The 16,063-nt window shown below is 44.3% G+C and overlaps 1 protein-coding gene across 1 annotated transcript; it reads right to left on the bottom strand.

Moving 5' to 3' along the window:
• Nucleotides 1-7,462: 7,462 nt before the first annotated feature.
• On the bottom strand, nucleotides 7,463-13,062 carry Avpr1b (arginine vasopressin receptor 1B). The gene is made up of 2 exons (XM_015483385.2): nucleotides 11,775-13,062; nucleotides 7,463-9,499 (listed from the first exon to the last, which is right to left on the bottom strand). Exons 1-2 carry the CDS (start codon nucleotides 12,712-12,714, stop codon nucleotides 9,177-9,179), a joined length of 1,263 nt encoding a protein of 420 aa, XP_015338871.1. The 5' UTR covers nucleotides 12,715-13,062; the 3' UTR covers nucleotides 7,463-9,176.
• Between the last annotated feature and the right edge of the window lie 3,001 nt (nucleotides 13,063-16,063).

Here is a 16,063-nt window from a genome sequence, read left to right as displayed (position 1 = left end):
GTTCCTCTTTTCCTCTTGCCTAGCCCTGCATGTTGTCCCTTTTAACATTAATATATTTTGCTGAGTAATCTTGCTTCCCCCTCAACATTTCATATAATTCATTTAGAAAGCCTACTGTCAATCAACCTGTGAATTTGCTGTTTTTTTTTTTAATAATAAGCAAAAGCTTACAAATAGAATCCTAGTCAATACCACTTAGATCATCATTGGATATCCCAAGGAAAAGCTTCCAGAATTTAACCTAATCAAAGTCAATATCCATTTGGATGTTTTTTGTGTTTTTTTTTTTAACCAATTAGAAATAAGAAGGTTCTTTCTTGACTTGATTAAGAATAGCTTATCTGAAACCATCAGATAACATGACATTTAACTATCAGGTCCTAGACATAGTCCCATTAAGTCCGGAACAAAGTAAGACTGTCCACAAACTTGCTATTTCTTTATTTAACATTGCTCTAGACATTCTAATCAGCACAACAAAATAGTTAACAAGCTGGGCACAGTGGCCCACACCTGCAGATCCAGCTATTGCGGGGCTGAGGTAGGATCATTTCAGTCTATGAATTTGAGACCTCATCTCAAAACAGACAGACAGACAGACAAGAGCTATTACTACTGGAATGGAGGATAAATGTGTCATTGTTTGTAGATATCCTAGTCCAAGAAAAGCACAGGAACTTCAGTGCTTTAAAATTAATTATGTTCAGGGCTGGGGCTGGGGCTCAGCGGCAGAGCACTTGCCTAGCATGTGTGAGGCACTGGGTTTGAACCACAGCACCACATAAAAATAAATAAATAAATAAATAAATAAATGTATTGTGTGTATCTACAACCAAAAATGTATTTGAAAAAAAAATATGTTCAGTAATCAATGACTAAATAATACACATTTTCCCCCAATAGCTAATTTAGACATAAAATGGGAAAAAATTGCTTATGCTGGGTATGGTGGCACATGCCAATAATCCCAGCTACTCAGAAAGCTGAGGTAGGAGGATTACAAATTCAAGGCCATTCTGTCCAATTTAGTGGGATCCTGTCTCAAAATAAAAAAAATAAAAAGGGTGGGGATGTGGATCAGTGGTAGAATGCCCTGGTACTACTAAGAGAGAGAGAAAAAAAATTTACAATAGCTTAAAAAACATTGAAACCCTAGGAATACTCCCAGACAAATCTAAATCCAGATCAGTGATGGGCAGTTCCTAGGAAGACCAATCTGTTAGCCATGCTCCATCTGCAGGATGTAAATGCCCTTCCTAGTTCTGATGCTGTGTGCAGGGGGCCCCCTTCACTTCCCGGTTCCTCTTCCCCAAGATGATCTGTAGGGATGATTCTGATTTGAGTTTTGGGGCTGGAAATTTTTTCCAGTCTGTTTGCCCTTCACTTTGTAGCTCTCACTGTTGTTTCTCCCCTTGAAAGCTTTACCTCATGGAGAAAAAAAGATTCTGCTGATTAGAGAGACAGGATGAGGGATAATCATTAACTGTGATAGCAACACTGCCCTCGCATCAAGAAATGAAGCTTAGTCCGTGCAGGGCACAAGCCTGTAATCACAGTGACTTAGAAAGCTGAGGCAGGGCTGGGGATGTGGCTCAAGCGGTAGCGCGCTTGCCTGGCATGCGTGTGGCCCGGGTTCAATCCTCAGCACCACATACAAACAAAGATGTTGTGTCTGCCAATAACTAAAAAATAAATATTAAAAAATTCTCTCTCTCTCTTAAAAAATATTTAAAAAAAAAAAAAAGAAAGCTGAGGCAGGAGGATCGCAAGTTTGAGACCAGTTTCAGAAACTTAGGGAGACCATCAGCAATTTAGCAAGACCCTGTCTCAAAATAAAAAAGGCTGGGGATGTAGCTCAGTGGTAAAGCACCCCTGGGTCCATCCAATCTCTAGTTCCCAAGTACAAAAAAAAAAAAAAAAAAGAAGAAGAAGAAGAAAGAAAATAGAAATGACACTCTACTTCTTGCTGTTGTCTTTTAAAAGAAAAACAAACAAACAAAAATCATCAAACTTGTGCTGAAGAGGCTCAGATAAGTTATAGGGCACCCAAGAGAGATTGACAGTTTTGTTTCCACACTAGGAGAGGGGACACCTGGGCTAGCAGGCAGAATGCTTGCTTTCTACAGAATTCTGGAACAGAGGGTTAGGAGAAAATACAAATCAAAGACTTGAACTAGCTAGATTAAGTTACCAGAGAGCAGCTTGGGAGTTGATTCTGGTCGCCAAAATACCTATTATGCCTCTATTAAAAAGGCATTTGCTGAAGATGTTGCAAATCAATTAGCCACTGAGGCTGTGCAGATTTTTGGAGGCTCTGGATTTAATACAGAATATCCTGTACAAAAAGTAATGAGGGATACCAAGATCTATCAGATTTATTAAGGTACTGTACAAATTTAAAGGATTATTACAACTTGTGAACATGTTAGCAGGTATAAAAATGAAGAGTCTGCTATAGAAATGTGGTTAATCATTGAATAGTTAGACTATGACCCATTATTTATGCTTCAGAAAAGAAAAATGGCTTTAAAATTTGTCCAGTGAAAATAAATATAAGTATTCTTATATAAATCTATATCATTAATTCTAATGTTAGTTTGCACTGTTGTTTAACAACTCTATAATGTCCCTTTTTTCAAATAGATTTGATTTCATTAAAATTATGTGTTGTTAGCTGTCTGTGGTGGTGCACACCTATAATCCAAGCTACCTAGGAGGCTGAGGCAAGTAGATCACAAGTTTGAGGCTAGCCTGGGCAACAGTGATTTAAATTAAAATAATTTTTTTAAAAGAGTGGGGAATATAGGTTGACTTGCCCTGCCTAGCATGTGTGAGGCGCTGGGTTCAGTCCCTAGTATTGTGGAGCAAATATGTTGTCCTTTTTTATTACTGTACTTGAATTATATCAGCCTAGAAAATTACATTTGTCATTCTGATGTCTTAAAGAAGCAGATATACCTTGGAATTTTATTATTTTCAAGTGATATAAAATTAGGCTTATTATGAACTCAAATATACCAAAATTTACATAAAGAAAATATTGTAGGATCTGGATAACATCAGACAACTTGCCAGTGACTTTGTGGATTTAATGGTATTATTATAAGAGTTTACAATTTGAAATGCACATGGCTTTCAGTTCTGCACAGTAATAGTCAAAATTTTGATACTCATACTTTTCCACTGTACAACTATGAGAAATTTCTTAAAAATCTTTTTATTTGAATGCTGACCTTACGTTTCACTTGCCTTATTTAAATCAATAAAACTTGCTCTAAGTTATTTTTATATGGCTCTGTTGGTCTCTAGGTAATCTTTGGCCTATTGTAAACAATCTTATTCATGTGCATGCATTTTGAAAGGGGACGTAAATAAAATTATCTGTTCAGTGCTAAAAAACAAAACAAAACAACATGAAGATTTGATCATCTGGAATCATCAGGGAGGGGTTAAGGCATCTATGGCCTAACTGGGGCAGGCAAGAAAGAACCGGAGAATGTGTACAAAATAACATGTAACAAAGCAGAATTAACACAGAGCAATAAAACCAGAGCCTATCCGTGTTATACAGATCTGAGGAAAGGAATGACTGGGTAGACTTAATCAGAGAAACCACCCCGGAGAGAGGCAATTTCTGACCTCAGTTTAGAAAGAAAGGTGGAAAATCAATCAAAAGGAGAAGAGGCAGAAAGAAGCAAGACCTGCCCGAGTGCAGGCTCTCTCTACAAGTTCTTGAGGGACTGACCTGAGCTGAGCCTGATAGGGAAATGTCCTCCTGGGCTCAGAGTGTGCTGGGATGCTCAGGGGCAGGGAGTGGATGTTAGGGAGACCAGGCACCATAGGCTGTAGAATGGCACAGATCATCTAAGGTCCCTGATGAAGTCTGCTTCAAAAGTATGACACTTTACAGCAAGTCTATCGTGGAGGATAACATCAGGGCCCATCCTGCTTGCATATCAGGTACAGGAATTCTTGGAGAGTGCCATTTAAAAAATCAAGTTCAAAGTGTGACTCCACCGAATGAACTCCATGGGTTGATGATGTCTCAGATGCTCTGATAAAAGGAAGGCCAATTTTACCTCCCAAGGAGTTTCAGCAAATAAACTGATGATGAGGGCTAGCCAATAATTTAAATTACCATAGTTCCCCCTTATCTTTAGGCGATACTTCCAAGGCCCCTAGTGGACACCTCAAACCTTGGATACTACCTGACCCTCTTTATATTATGTTTTTCCTGTACATAAATTAGGCATAAGAAGAAATCAACAACAACTACTAGTAAAATAGAACAATTATTATAGTAAGCTAATAAAAATTATGTGAATGTGGTCTTTCATGCATATGATACTGTGACAATCTGATAATCAGAACAGCTACTAAGTGATTAACATATGTGTAGCTCATATGGCACAGATCTGCAGGACAAAGATGATTCGTGTTGCAGGGAGAAGAAAATAAGATGGTGTGAGACTGGAATTATATCATGACACTACTTCATGACACTACTCTGAATGGCATGCAATTTAAAACTTATGAATTATTTATTTTTGGAATTTTCCATTTAATATTTCCAGACTATAGTTAACCACACGTTACTAAAAGGCCGAAATTAAAACGGTGAATAAAGGAGGACTGCTGTAATTAATCCTCAAAATTACTACCAGACACATTGCAAGCAATAAAATAGGCTTTATGACATTTCTAGGACACTCTATGTCCTTAGAGGTTCATCTGCCTAAATCTGTACCCATAGTGTCTGCATAAGTGATCACCCTTTGAGGAGCATAGTTTCCAGTTCAAAGGAAGTCACGTTCTCCCATGTTCCATTAGAACCTCCAGGAAATAATTATGCTGTTCCATTCTGGGTTCCTCTATAAGTGAGGAATCCAGATAAAAATATCCCCCCCAAATTCTGATAAGATCCAAAGAAGATGATTTTCTATTGGTAAACACTAGATGGTTAATTATGTGCCAATAATGAGCTGGGAATATAGACCACAGCAAATGTGACCTACTTCAATGGACTCTTATTCTAAAGGAGCAGGCATCCAAATGTCCACCATGGGAACTGCAGAATAATACCATCAGTGTTTTATTAGCCAACCTGATCTACTTGGGCAAGGAGGTATTTTATGCTCAATGTCCATGGGTTTTTTTGTTTTTATTTGTGTCTTTGTTTTATTTTGCTCCTGGCATTAGGACAGATTGTTGAGTTCAGAGGGACTCTCAAGAGGCCCATGCACCCAGTCTCTAAACCAGAGCACATAAGAAAACTATAGCTCATCTGTTTTGGGGGGTCTCACTAGCTCCCTTAATCACTCATGTGTACATCTCATGGCCTGTGTTTAGTCCCTCACTTTGTAATAGAAACCTCTTATTCTCTGCCCTTGCCAAATTCATCCCCCATGGGCTTAGAGAGAAAGCAGCATGTGTCCAGGTATCTCAGGAGAACTGGAGGAGATAAGGAGCTGAGACTCTGCAGGACTTCAGGAGAAATTTTCTAATGGCATTCAAGCTAAGGAACTGGGTAACTTTCCCAATCTTCCCCTGAGGGCCATTACTGCTTCAGACCCTCCAGGAGGGGGAGTGAATAAACTGGATTTTAGTAATATTGGGCTGAAGAAAGGGTGCCACCAAATTCTGGGGCAGAAGCCACCCAGCAGGGCCCAGCCCAAGCCAACTTGCCAGCACTTTCAGCTCCACAGTGCCACCTTGTGGTCTAATAACAAACTCCAGGATACTCTGCTTTTCTGATGATCTCAGAACAGGACTCCAAGGGAGGTGGTCCTGCCCTACCCCCCTCTCTCAAGATCATGTTTTAATTTTTTCTTGCAGAGTCCCATTATACTTGCCCCTAGGAAACAAAGATTACCAGCAATGTCCTGTATATTAAAGAGTTTTATTAGTGGATTTCAACCTTCTCTGGGTTTCAGACCCAGGAATGAACTGCTATAGCCTGGGCTGAATTTATAGCTCCTTGATAGATAAAAGGCCTCTTTATATACAAAATACAGACATGGTCATCTGGGAAGTTACTGGCTGATACCAAACTATGGAAAAAGCCAATATGCAGAATCCCCATAGTCAACTGATCAGTGCCCTACCTGCCATCCTCTCAGCCCTGCCTGCCCCTCACCTCCTGCTCCTGAGAAGGCTTTAAGGGACTGGGGTACTATATTTCACAGTCCATAGAATGGCATCAATATTTTACACAAGTGCCCCACCCAGAGACAGCTCTGTTCAGTTTCTCCTGGGCTTAGTGGTTAGGAATGGGATTGACAGCAGAGAACCCCCTTCTTGCTTCCTGCCACCTTGTGTCCCATCTAAGACTCATCCAGTCTGTCCATGAGAGCTTCCTACAGGTCATGAAAAGCTGTCATTCATAGATCCAGATAAGACCCACCATTTCCTCCAGAAGCTTTCTGGAATGGGACCCTGAAACCCAGTGGCTGGTTGTTCTCCATTGGTTTTTAATAAGAAAGAACCTGGGAAAAGATCAAGAGCAACTTTCCCATGGAGGAACAGTGGGGGTCCCAAAGCCACCCTCACAAGTCCATTTCCCTTATTCAGTGCCAAACAGAAAATACGGTAGTGGTAAGAAGGGGTGCTACTGAAGGCAAAGAGTAGATGAGAAAGGAATTTGAGTCAAACTCGATCCCAGGTGGGTCTCTTTTCCTGAACTGTAGACCCTCCTGGTCCAGGGTCCTGGAAATGATCCCCCAGAGACAATCTGGAATGAGGCCATCATTATCTGATATCAGCAAAGAGTGCTATAGCCTACAGTCTTATAAATCCTTTGCAACAAAGTGACATTGCTACTTCTACTTAATAAACGAGGACAGTGCTGCTCAGAGACTGAACAACTTGCTGAGTCAATACAGGTAGAAAAAGGGTAAATCCAAGACTCAAACCCAGGTCTTTAGGTTGTAAAGGTGGAGTTACATTTATCCTTTAAACATCATGATGAACAGATGCTTACTCAGTGCCTATTTACTATAAGTATTATGGCCAGGAACTGTGTTCAGAAGATGGCAACCGCTTGTGTGGGCAGAAGCCTTTCTGGTATGGGAGTCTCCTAAGCCCAGCTCCACTCAGGCAGATGAACAGGGGCTTCCATGGGCTATAGAACCCAGTGAATAGGAGGCTATGCGTCCTCTTGTCTTCCTAGAGCCTTATTTCTATTAGGGCCTATGTCCTGGTGTCCAGTTCTCTATCACTAAAGGGCCAGGACTCAGCTCAAGCCCTTTTCTTTTAAGGAAGCCCAAGGAGGCTTCTTAGAGCTGAGTGGCCTCTTTCTTTCTTTGGTACCAGGGATTGAACCCAGGGGCACTTAACCACTGAGCCACATCTCCATCCCTTTTTTAAAAAATATTTTATTTAGATACTGGGCAGGATCTCACTGAGTTGCTTCCAGCCTCTTTAAATTGCTGAGGCTGTCTTTGAACTAGCGATTCTCCTGCCTCAGCCTTCCGAGCCGCTGGGATTACAGGTGTGCACCTCAGCACTCAGCTCTGGGTGGCCTCTTAAAGGAATGTATCTACAAAAGTGTAATCACCCCTCAAGGCTTCCCTAGGAGTGAGGCAGAGAGTGAATCTGTCCCCTAGAGTTTCTCTCAGATGCTTAGTTAGATTACTAATTCCTTACATCAGTATGGAGCGATGGGGTTACAGACCTCATTTATATCCACAGTCCTTTCTGTCCCTCATAACCGAGGTGGCAAGGTTAGCCAGCATTTTCTTGATGTTGGTCATTGGTGGCAGCAGAACCAAGACCCATCCCTGCTGACCTTTCAGCTGATGCTCCTTCTACCATCCAGGCTGTCTCTTAGAATGACAGCTGGAGTGAGGAAACTACCCTGTGATGTAAATCTCCCTGGAGATAAGGAGGAACAGGGCAGAGTCTCAGGTTCCACCTGCCCTGCTGTCTTTCCTGGCCTTGGAGAAGGATTCAGCATCACAGAACTGAAGACAAAGTGGGCAGCATGGCCGTGGCAGAACCCAGAGTCACCAGAACTGTTAAAGAGTATAAGTGTCACTGCCGTGAAAATTCAACAGTTCTCCTGGAGCTTGTGAGTTAGATGCCCTTTGTGTCATCTCTTATGACACCACTTCCAGTCTTGCAAAGTCAGAGAAGCTTACAGCTGAGAAAGACCTTAGAGACCATCTCACCTGTTCAACAGGTGAGGAAGCAGAGACCCCGAGAGGGAGGTGACTTTCCAAGGCAGAGCAGAGATGAGAATCCTAGGCTCTTGACTCCACCCCCACATCCATTCAATTTTTACTGGAAGCGCCACAGAACCTCAAGGATATTCCAGAATTGTGATCATGCACTCCTCCTTAAAGACTTCTCCTCCATGCAGCTCCAGAGGAAGGAGTAGAAGGAACCCCTTGGGGAGAGGAGGGAGGGAAACCTGCCCCTGCAGCCTCTGAGGTTTATTCCTGCTCTGAATTTTACTGTGACCATTTCTACCTCATCCTTTCCTCTTTCTTCCCTGACTCCCCCAGGTTAGGCTCTACCACTGAGGACACACAATACTCCCCCTGCCACCCATCCCGTGGGGGAGGATATGGGGGAAGAGGAACTGACGTTTGCAGAGTTCCTACTGTGTAGCAGATGCTGTACCAATCCTGCATCTCCCTTCCACAAACAAGAGGGCATGGCAGGTGAAGGCTGAATACACATTCGCCTTGCTTCATGAAACTATATGCCCTATACCAAAAAAAAAAAATCAGGATCCAAGTAGGTCCTTAGAGTTTTTCACTCCCTGCGCCCTGGGGTTGGGCTGGGATGTGCAAGTCAGGTTAGACTGGGGACAGGTAGCTAAGGCATGAGACCAGCTTCTGAGTTCCTGCCACCTGGGGACCCTCAGACAGTGCCACCCCAGGTCTGGTGCACCACCTCCACCCTGTGGGTGTGTTCCAAGACACCCTGTGAGTATGGCAGGTCCAGGAAGCAGGCCATTTGATTCTGCCTGACTGTCACCATGAGACTGGGAGCTAAGGAGGACAGGCTTCACCTTAGAGGCTGCTATTCTGGCCTCTTCGCACTGCCTCAAATTGGGTTCCAGGGAATGCTAACCCTGACCTCCCAGCTCTTACACCCAGTGCCTGAGATGGGCAGAGATCCTCCACTGCTAGCCCTGGGGGCAGTCCCAGGCTCCATCCAACAAGTCTTCTCTAAAAGATGCTGGTCTCAGTGGTGGCTTCCCCGTCTGCCTGTTCTAAATCCTTCAGTGACTCTGCCGGCCCTGGCCTCGAACTGAGGCTGAGGCTGAGGGTGGGTGGGCAGCTGGAGCGGGTCAGCAGGGTGGTGCGGCGGCTGGAGAGACTGCTGCTGGAGAGCTGTCTACGCATGCGGGGCCGGGCTCCCCCACTACAGGCAAGATGACGCAGGGGGCGTGGTAACAGGTGGCTATTGAAGCCCATGTAGATCCAGGGGTTGCAGCAGCTGCTGATGTTGCCCAAAAGCATGGAGATGGTAAAGGCCACGTTGGTGGAATCTGCCACAAGAGAAGTACAAGAAGACTTAGGATGGTGACTTGCAGGGATCTGGGAGAGAGGCCAGCCCTCCGCTGAACAGATGAGGAAACCCAGTCCCAGAGAGGAAAAGGGATTCGCTCCGGGTTCTGTAGCTAGAGAGGAGCACAGCTGGGACTTGACTTGGGTCACTTGACTCCAGAATCTACCTCACTGATTTTGTTTGTTTTGTAACTAACTACAGGGTGAGAGCAGGAGCTTTTTTTTTTTTTTTCCAAATTTTAAGTTGAATTTAGAAGAGTCCACATTGTTAGGGAGAGGACCAGCTCAAATAGGAGAAGTTGGTTTTGTTCTAAAGCCTAGAACTTGAATCCCCTACTGGATGTAGACCTGGGAAAATAAACAGGGAAAATAACCAAGTGCAGGTCCCTTCTACTTCTGTTCCTATGCTGCCCTCCAGATTCTATCTTTGCCTTTCAGGGCCAGCCTCACTTATTCTGTCATTTAGTCACTGAATACATGTGGAGTACTGCCTCCGTGCTGGGCCCTGTGCCAGGGACCTGGTAGGACAATCAGTGGAGTCTTGCTGCTCCATAGGTCCTATGGCCTCATTTCCAAGCACAGGAGAGAGGAAAGCTTCTAGGGACATCTGAGTATCCCATTCCAGTGCTTGTTCTCAGATTGTCCCTAGGAGCACACTGACCCCTTTGCAGGGAAAAACTAATTTCTCTCTTAGGCAGTCAAAATGGGAGAGTGCCAAACTCTGACAAGATTCCTTCCAGATATGATCTTTCAATAGACTAAATGAAACTCTCCAGACCAACAGGAAGGCTGCAGGAGGGGCACCAGCCAAAGACCGGACTACCAGGCAGTGTCTGAAGCTCTGATGTCTACCTCACCCCAGAAAAAGGCAAGTCCTGCCATGTGCCAACTGAAACACGGAACTCTTGGGGGATCCCATTTGTTTTTTATGTAAGAGGAAGGCCCTTCGTGTGGAGGCACTTTTAGAACCAGGGTTATGAGCAGGGCTGGGTTGAGGGAAAAGACAAGGAGGCAGAAGACCTGGGCTTAAATCTTCACTTTGCCACTCTCTAGCTGTGTGTCCTTGAGCAAGTCGTGGTTCCTCTCTGAGACTCTGTTTCTTCATTGACACAATGAAGTGGCTGAATTTGAAAATTTTTTTTTTGGCGGGGGTGGGGGTGGGATTGAACTCAGGGGCACTCAACCACTGAGCCACATCCCCAGCCCTATTTTGTACTTTTATTTAGAGACAGGGTCTCACGCAGTTGCTTAATGCCTCGCTTTTGCTGAGGCTGGCTCCTCCCGCCTCAGCCTCCTGAGCTGCTGGGATTACAAGTGTGTACCACCGTACCTGGCTGCACTTGAAATTTGAGGGTTGTCATGTGTCAGCCCTAATTAACTGAAAGTGGCCATTGAGATGGAGCTCAAAGTGATGTCCAGGTACAGGAGGGAAGAGTGCCAAGAGAGACAGTTTCTGGGCCACAAATTGTCATCCTGGACCAGATCATTTGGGGGAAAAAAAAAAAAAACCTTCAACTCTAGAATCTTTGGATTCTAAAGCCCATCTGGCAAACTGGAAGTTGGTTGGGCAAATCTGCCTACAGTTACAGTTCATTAGCATCACATAGTATTTTCAAATTGTTAAGTTAGATATCAAGATTTAAAAATCAGGAAATTTCACATAAAAGATACATAGCATTGGTAGGCTGGATGAGAGTTGCATCTGTCCCTCTTCACAAGGGAAAATGTTATGGTTTGAATGTTTGCCCTCCAGAATTCATGTCAGAAGCATAATCTCCACAGTCATATGTCCATTATACTTGCAAGTAGGACCTTTGAGAGGTGACTGGGTCGTGGGGCTCTGCCCTCATGAATGGATTGATAGATTAATGAATTATCAAGGAAGTGGGTTTGTTATCACAAAAATATTTCTTCTATTAAAGTCAGTTTGGCTATCTCTCCTATGTCCTGTGATATCCTGTGCCACCCAGAGACTCTGCAGAAGAGTCCCTCTCCAGATGCAAACGTTTGACTTTGGATTTTCCAGCCTTCAGAGCAGTAAGAGCTAAACTTTTTTCTTTTATAAGTCACTCAGTCTCAGGTACTCTGTTCCAGCAACAGAAGATGGACCAAAACAAACAAACACCAACTTTCCTAATGGCTGCACTCATTTGTCACCCACCTGGTCCTGGGAGGCATTGTAACCCCTGCCTATCCCTACTGTCCTCCTTTCCTGCTCTTCCCTACCTCACCACCCCGAATAGACCACATACTTGCCTTCATCAGGGGCATCCTCATCCCACACAGACCACATCTGGACACTGAAGAAGGGTGCCCAGCAAGCGATGTAGGCCAGCACGATGATGAAGGTCATCTTCACCGTTCGGATCTTGGCCCGAGAGATGGTGCTGATGCTGCTGACCCGAGATGGTAGCCCCCGCTTGGCCGCAGCTGGGGCAGAAGGTGAAGGCTTGTCCCAAGTCCTCCAGCCCCCTGCTTCCACCCTCCCAGCCTGTGTCTTGACTTTTAGGTTCTTACAGATCTCATGGCAGATGAGGCTGTAGCAGGCTGTAAGTATGGCCACAGGCAGGACAAAGATGGCCAGAGTAGTCCAGGTGATGTAGGCCCGTGGCCCCCAGGAGAAGCGGAAATCAGCCCAGCAGTCCAGCACCCCTGTGCCCTGGATCACCTCCCGCAAAGAAAATATGAAGACTTGAGGGAGGCTAAGGATGGCAGCCAGCAACCAGGGAGCCGCGATGAGTGGGTAAGTGGACTGGCTGGGCTGCTGGAGGCTGCGTAGGGGATGACAGACGGCCAGGTATCGGTCCACTGTCATGGCCAGCAGCATGTAGGTGGAGGCAAACATGCTGAGCACCTGCAGGTACTTGACAGCCCGGCAGAGGAGGTCAGGACCCTGGAAGCGGTAGGTGATGTCCCAGAGCAGCTGGGGCAGCACCTGGAAGAGTGCCACACCCAGGTCAGTCAGGGCCAGGTGCAGCACAAACAGGTGCATGCGGGAGCGCTTGCGACCTGGCTGGCCCAGGGTCAGCAGCACAGCCAGGTTGCTCCCTGTGGCCAGCACCAGGACGGTAGCCAGTATGCCAATCTCCACCTTGGCCAGCTCCTCATCCCGGCCCAGCCAGGGTGTTGTGGCATTGGGGGCAAAAAGGGTGCCCCCAGGGTTGGGTATGGCAGTCCAGGAAGGCTCCAAATCCATGGTCAAGGTTTGCTGGGGGTGGGGGAAATGGAGGGAGGGTGTGAATGAAGTATCAAGGGGAAAGTTTAAGAAGAGAAAGAAGGATGGGAATGATTGGGAGAAGGCTTGAAAGCAGGAGGTAACAATGTCAAGGACAGGGATAGAGAGAGGAGGGACAATGGGATAAGGAAGAAGAAAACAGAGCTGGCCCCAGGTAGGCAGGGGAACCCGGGGAAAAAAAACCAACAATCAGGCAGATGGGGTGTCGGGATAGGAAGAACAGGGGAGGCTGTGCAGGATGGCTCAGGTAAGGAGAGACCTGGGCCATCTGCCACTTGTCCCCAGACCACCCCAAATTCACTTTCTCCCAACTTTCTGTAAGTGGAGAGCGGATGCCTCTAAGCCTGCTCAAAGGTGCAATCCAAGATCATAGGTGTCCGCCCGCCAGGCTGCAGGCTCCAGCCTAGAGGCGCGCTCTCACCGCGAGCGGCAGCGGAGCCGGTGGCTGGAACCCAGCGGGTTTTATGCGCTTCCAGCAGAGTCCAGAGGCCCGGGCTCCCGGGTTGGCTCCTGCAGTGGGAGGGCGGAGAGAGGCTCACAGGCACCCACCAGGCTGGACTGCTAGACTGCTGGGGGAGGGGGCAAAACAGGAGGAGGAGTAGGGGCAGTGGCCCAGGGACAGGGAGCTAGTAAGAACCCAGCAACGCAAGCAAGCTCCCACCAGCGGGCAGGACTCACGGACTTAGCAGACAAACGTCTCTACACTCGCACCCTGCAGCCTCCGACTCTCTCCAGACAGATGCACACCCGGGCTGTGTGTGTGTGTGTGTGTGTGTGTGTGTGTGTGTAAGAGGTGGCCTCTTGCCACTTACGCAGAAAGTAAGGCTGGCAGCGTTGTGTGGCACGCCCCCTGCCTGGGGCTCCCGTTTAACCCTCGAAGGATCTAAAATCACTAGAAGGAGCCGTCACTTAGGAGCGACATCCTACCTACTGCACAGTCTCAGGCGAAGGACTATCGGGAGGGGAAGAAAAAGTAAAGACGTTTATGGGAGGGAGAGTGGGGTGGAGGGATGGAAGGAACTAGACCTGGGATCCCTGGTAGGACAGGTAGGGAGGAGAAGGAAGGAAAAATTCCGAGTATTTTCAGCTAGGGGGAGTCTTAAATCTTGTCCTGTCCTGAGTATTTTTCTTGAGCTGGTTGCTTCCAAACTACATAAACGCAATTAATCACATTGTGAGACAGAAACCTGAGCTCTGGAGAAGTTAGACAGTTTGCCCTAGAAGATTACAGAACCAGTAATCAGTCGAGGCAGGACCGGAACCAGCTCAGCATGCTTTGTCCAAAGCACAGCTGCTGCATTTACATTAGGTCGTTGTGTGAGAAACCCGTGCTGAGGGTACAGGAAACAGGTCAACGCAGGTATTGCGTGGTATTGGAATTCACTCCAGCTTCCCTGAGTTCACATACACAGAGTGCATTATTGAGACGCTCTAGAGCAGATTTCGTAAGAAGTGACAGTACTGTGGTCCAAGAATCTCAGGAAAGGCTGGGTCTGTAATGGTAGGGAGGTCCTTTGTCTTGCCTTTAATCCATCTGGATTCAAACCCCTTTACAATGTTACTCCACCTGCACATCCAATTAGCACCACTTCTGGAAGGTTCTACATCCTGTACAGCCTACAAATTCATCTCCTTTTGTGCTCTTCAGCCTAAGATTCCACTTTCTCAAGGAATTTGCTCTTTATGAGTGATTATTTTCAGTCTCTCTGCCAGCTCACATCTATATGCTCTAGTACTGTACTTTAAAAAAATAATTCTAACTCCTCCTCAGATACTATACCAACTCCAACTGCGATAGCCCCTTCTCCTTCCCAGTGAAACTTCTCAAAAGGGCTGTCTGTGTTTGTCTCCACATCCTACCTCCCATTCATTTCTTGATGTAGTCCCTTAGAATGCATGTTTAAAAAATATTATGTAGGGGCTAAGGTTGTGGCTTAGTGGTAGAGAGCTTAGCTTGCCTAGTATGTGTGGNTATATATATATATATATATATATTAATATTATGTGATATCATACTACATGTATTATTATGGAACTTGCTTTTAAATTCTACATTATTTTTGAGATTTGTTTATAATGATACATAGGATAGATTTAGTTCATTTTTACTTAATAAGCATGTGAATATAGTACCTTTTATGTACCCATAATTATATTTTTATAATTTAGGTTATTTCCAGGCTTTCCCCACTATTTATTTATTATATCTATGTGGATACATTTCTTTTTAAAATTTTTACTGATGATTATTGTACACATTTATGGGGTACAATATGATGTTTTGATTCATGTATACATATTTGCTTAAATGCTACAATGAATGTTTTTATGTCTCCTTATGTTCATGTGTCTGAATTTCTCTCAGGTGTGTATCTAGAAATATGTACTGGGTATAAACATTGTTGGGTCATACAATTATGAACTTTCAATTACATAAGCCATTCTCTAAAATTTTAATCTCTAAATTAATTGTAGCAACAGTTGTATTTTAGTTTCCAAACATTCTCATAGTCACACTTTTACATTTTTACCAATATTATAAATGTGAAATAGCATCTCATCTTGCTTTTGTATTTCTGTGGTTATAAGTTATGAGCATCTTTTCATATATTTACTTGTTTGGATTTCCTTCTCTGTGAATTTTTCATATCCTCTGCAAGACTTTTATTAGGTTGTTTTTCTTATGAATTTTCAGGACCTCTCTTTATGTTCTGATATGAATCTTTTACCTATTTTCATATGTTGCAAATGTCTTCTCTAATCTACTTATCTTTTAACTTTGTGTCGGATCATTTGTTGCATGGAACATTTACATTATGATCTAATTATTCTCCTTTTCTTGTGCTCCCTACCTCAAGAATACCAGTATTTCCCCCCCACCACCACCATATTTTCTTTTAACAAGTTTAAATTTGTTTTTCATATTTAGGTCTGCAACCCATCTGAATTTATTTTTGAGTATATGTGAAGTAGAAATCTAACTTCATTTTGTTTTCCACATGGCAAACCAATCACTCCTTACAGCCCACTAATACCAATTATCACCTGTGTGATATATCAACTTTCAATTCTATATGAGATTATTTCTTGGGTCTCTGGTACATTCTATTGATTTATTTTTTATCCCTATTCCAGTGTTTCACTATTTTAGGCACTATAGCTCTACAATGAATATTCTCAAAGTATTTTTCAAAATTTTGAAATTGTTAAATTTTGTATAAGTTTACATAGGTCCACAAACAGTTGTGTTGAGCTTTTAGATAAGCATTGCATTTAGAGAATAATATGGGGGAGGATCAACTTACTTAAG

Source organism: Marmota marmota, unplaced genomic scaffold, assembly GCF_001458135.2.
Source record: "Marmota marmota marmota unplaced genomic scaffold, marMar, whole genome shotgun sequence".
Classification (NCBI taxonomy): Eukaryota; Metazoa; Chordata; class Mammalia; order Rodentia; family Sciuridae; genus Marmota; species Marmota marmota.
The sequence above is the reverse complement of the archived record's forward strand: the minus strand, read 5'-3'. Positions and strand labels throughout refer to the sequence as shown.

Bases quoted from the DNA above. Each gene is read 5' to 3' on its own strand.
- Avpr1b (XM_015483385.2), bottom strand. From the start codon at position 12,714: ATGGATTTGGAGCCTTCCTGGACTGCCATACCCAACCCTGGGGGCACC. The intron at 9,500-11,774 runs GCAAGTATGTGG...CTCTTGTGGCAG, and splicing joins TGAGGATGCCCCTGATGAAG to ATTCCACCAACGTGGCCTTT.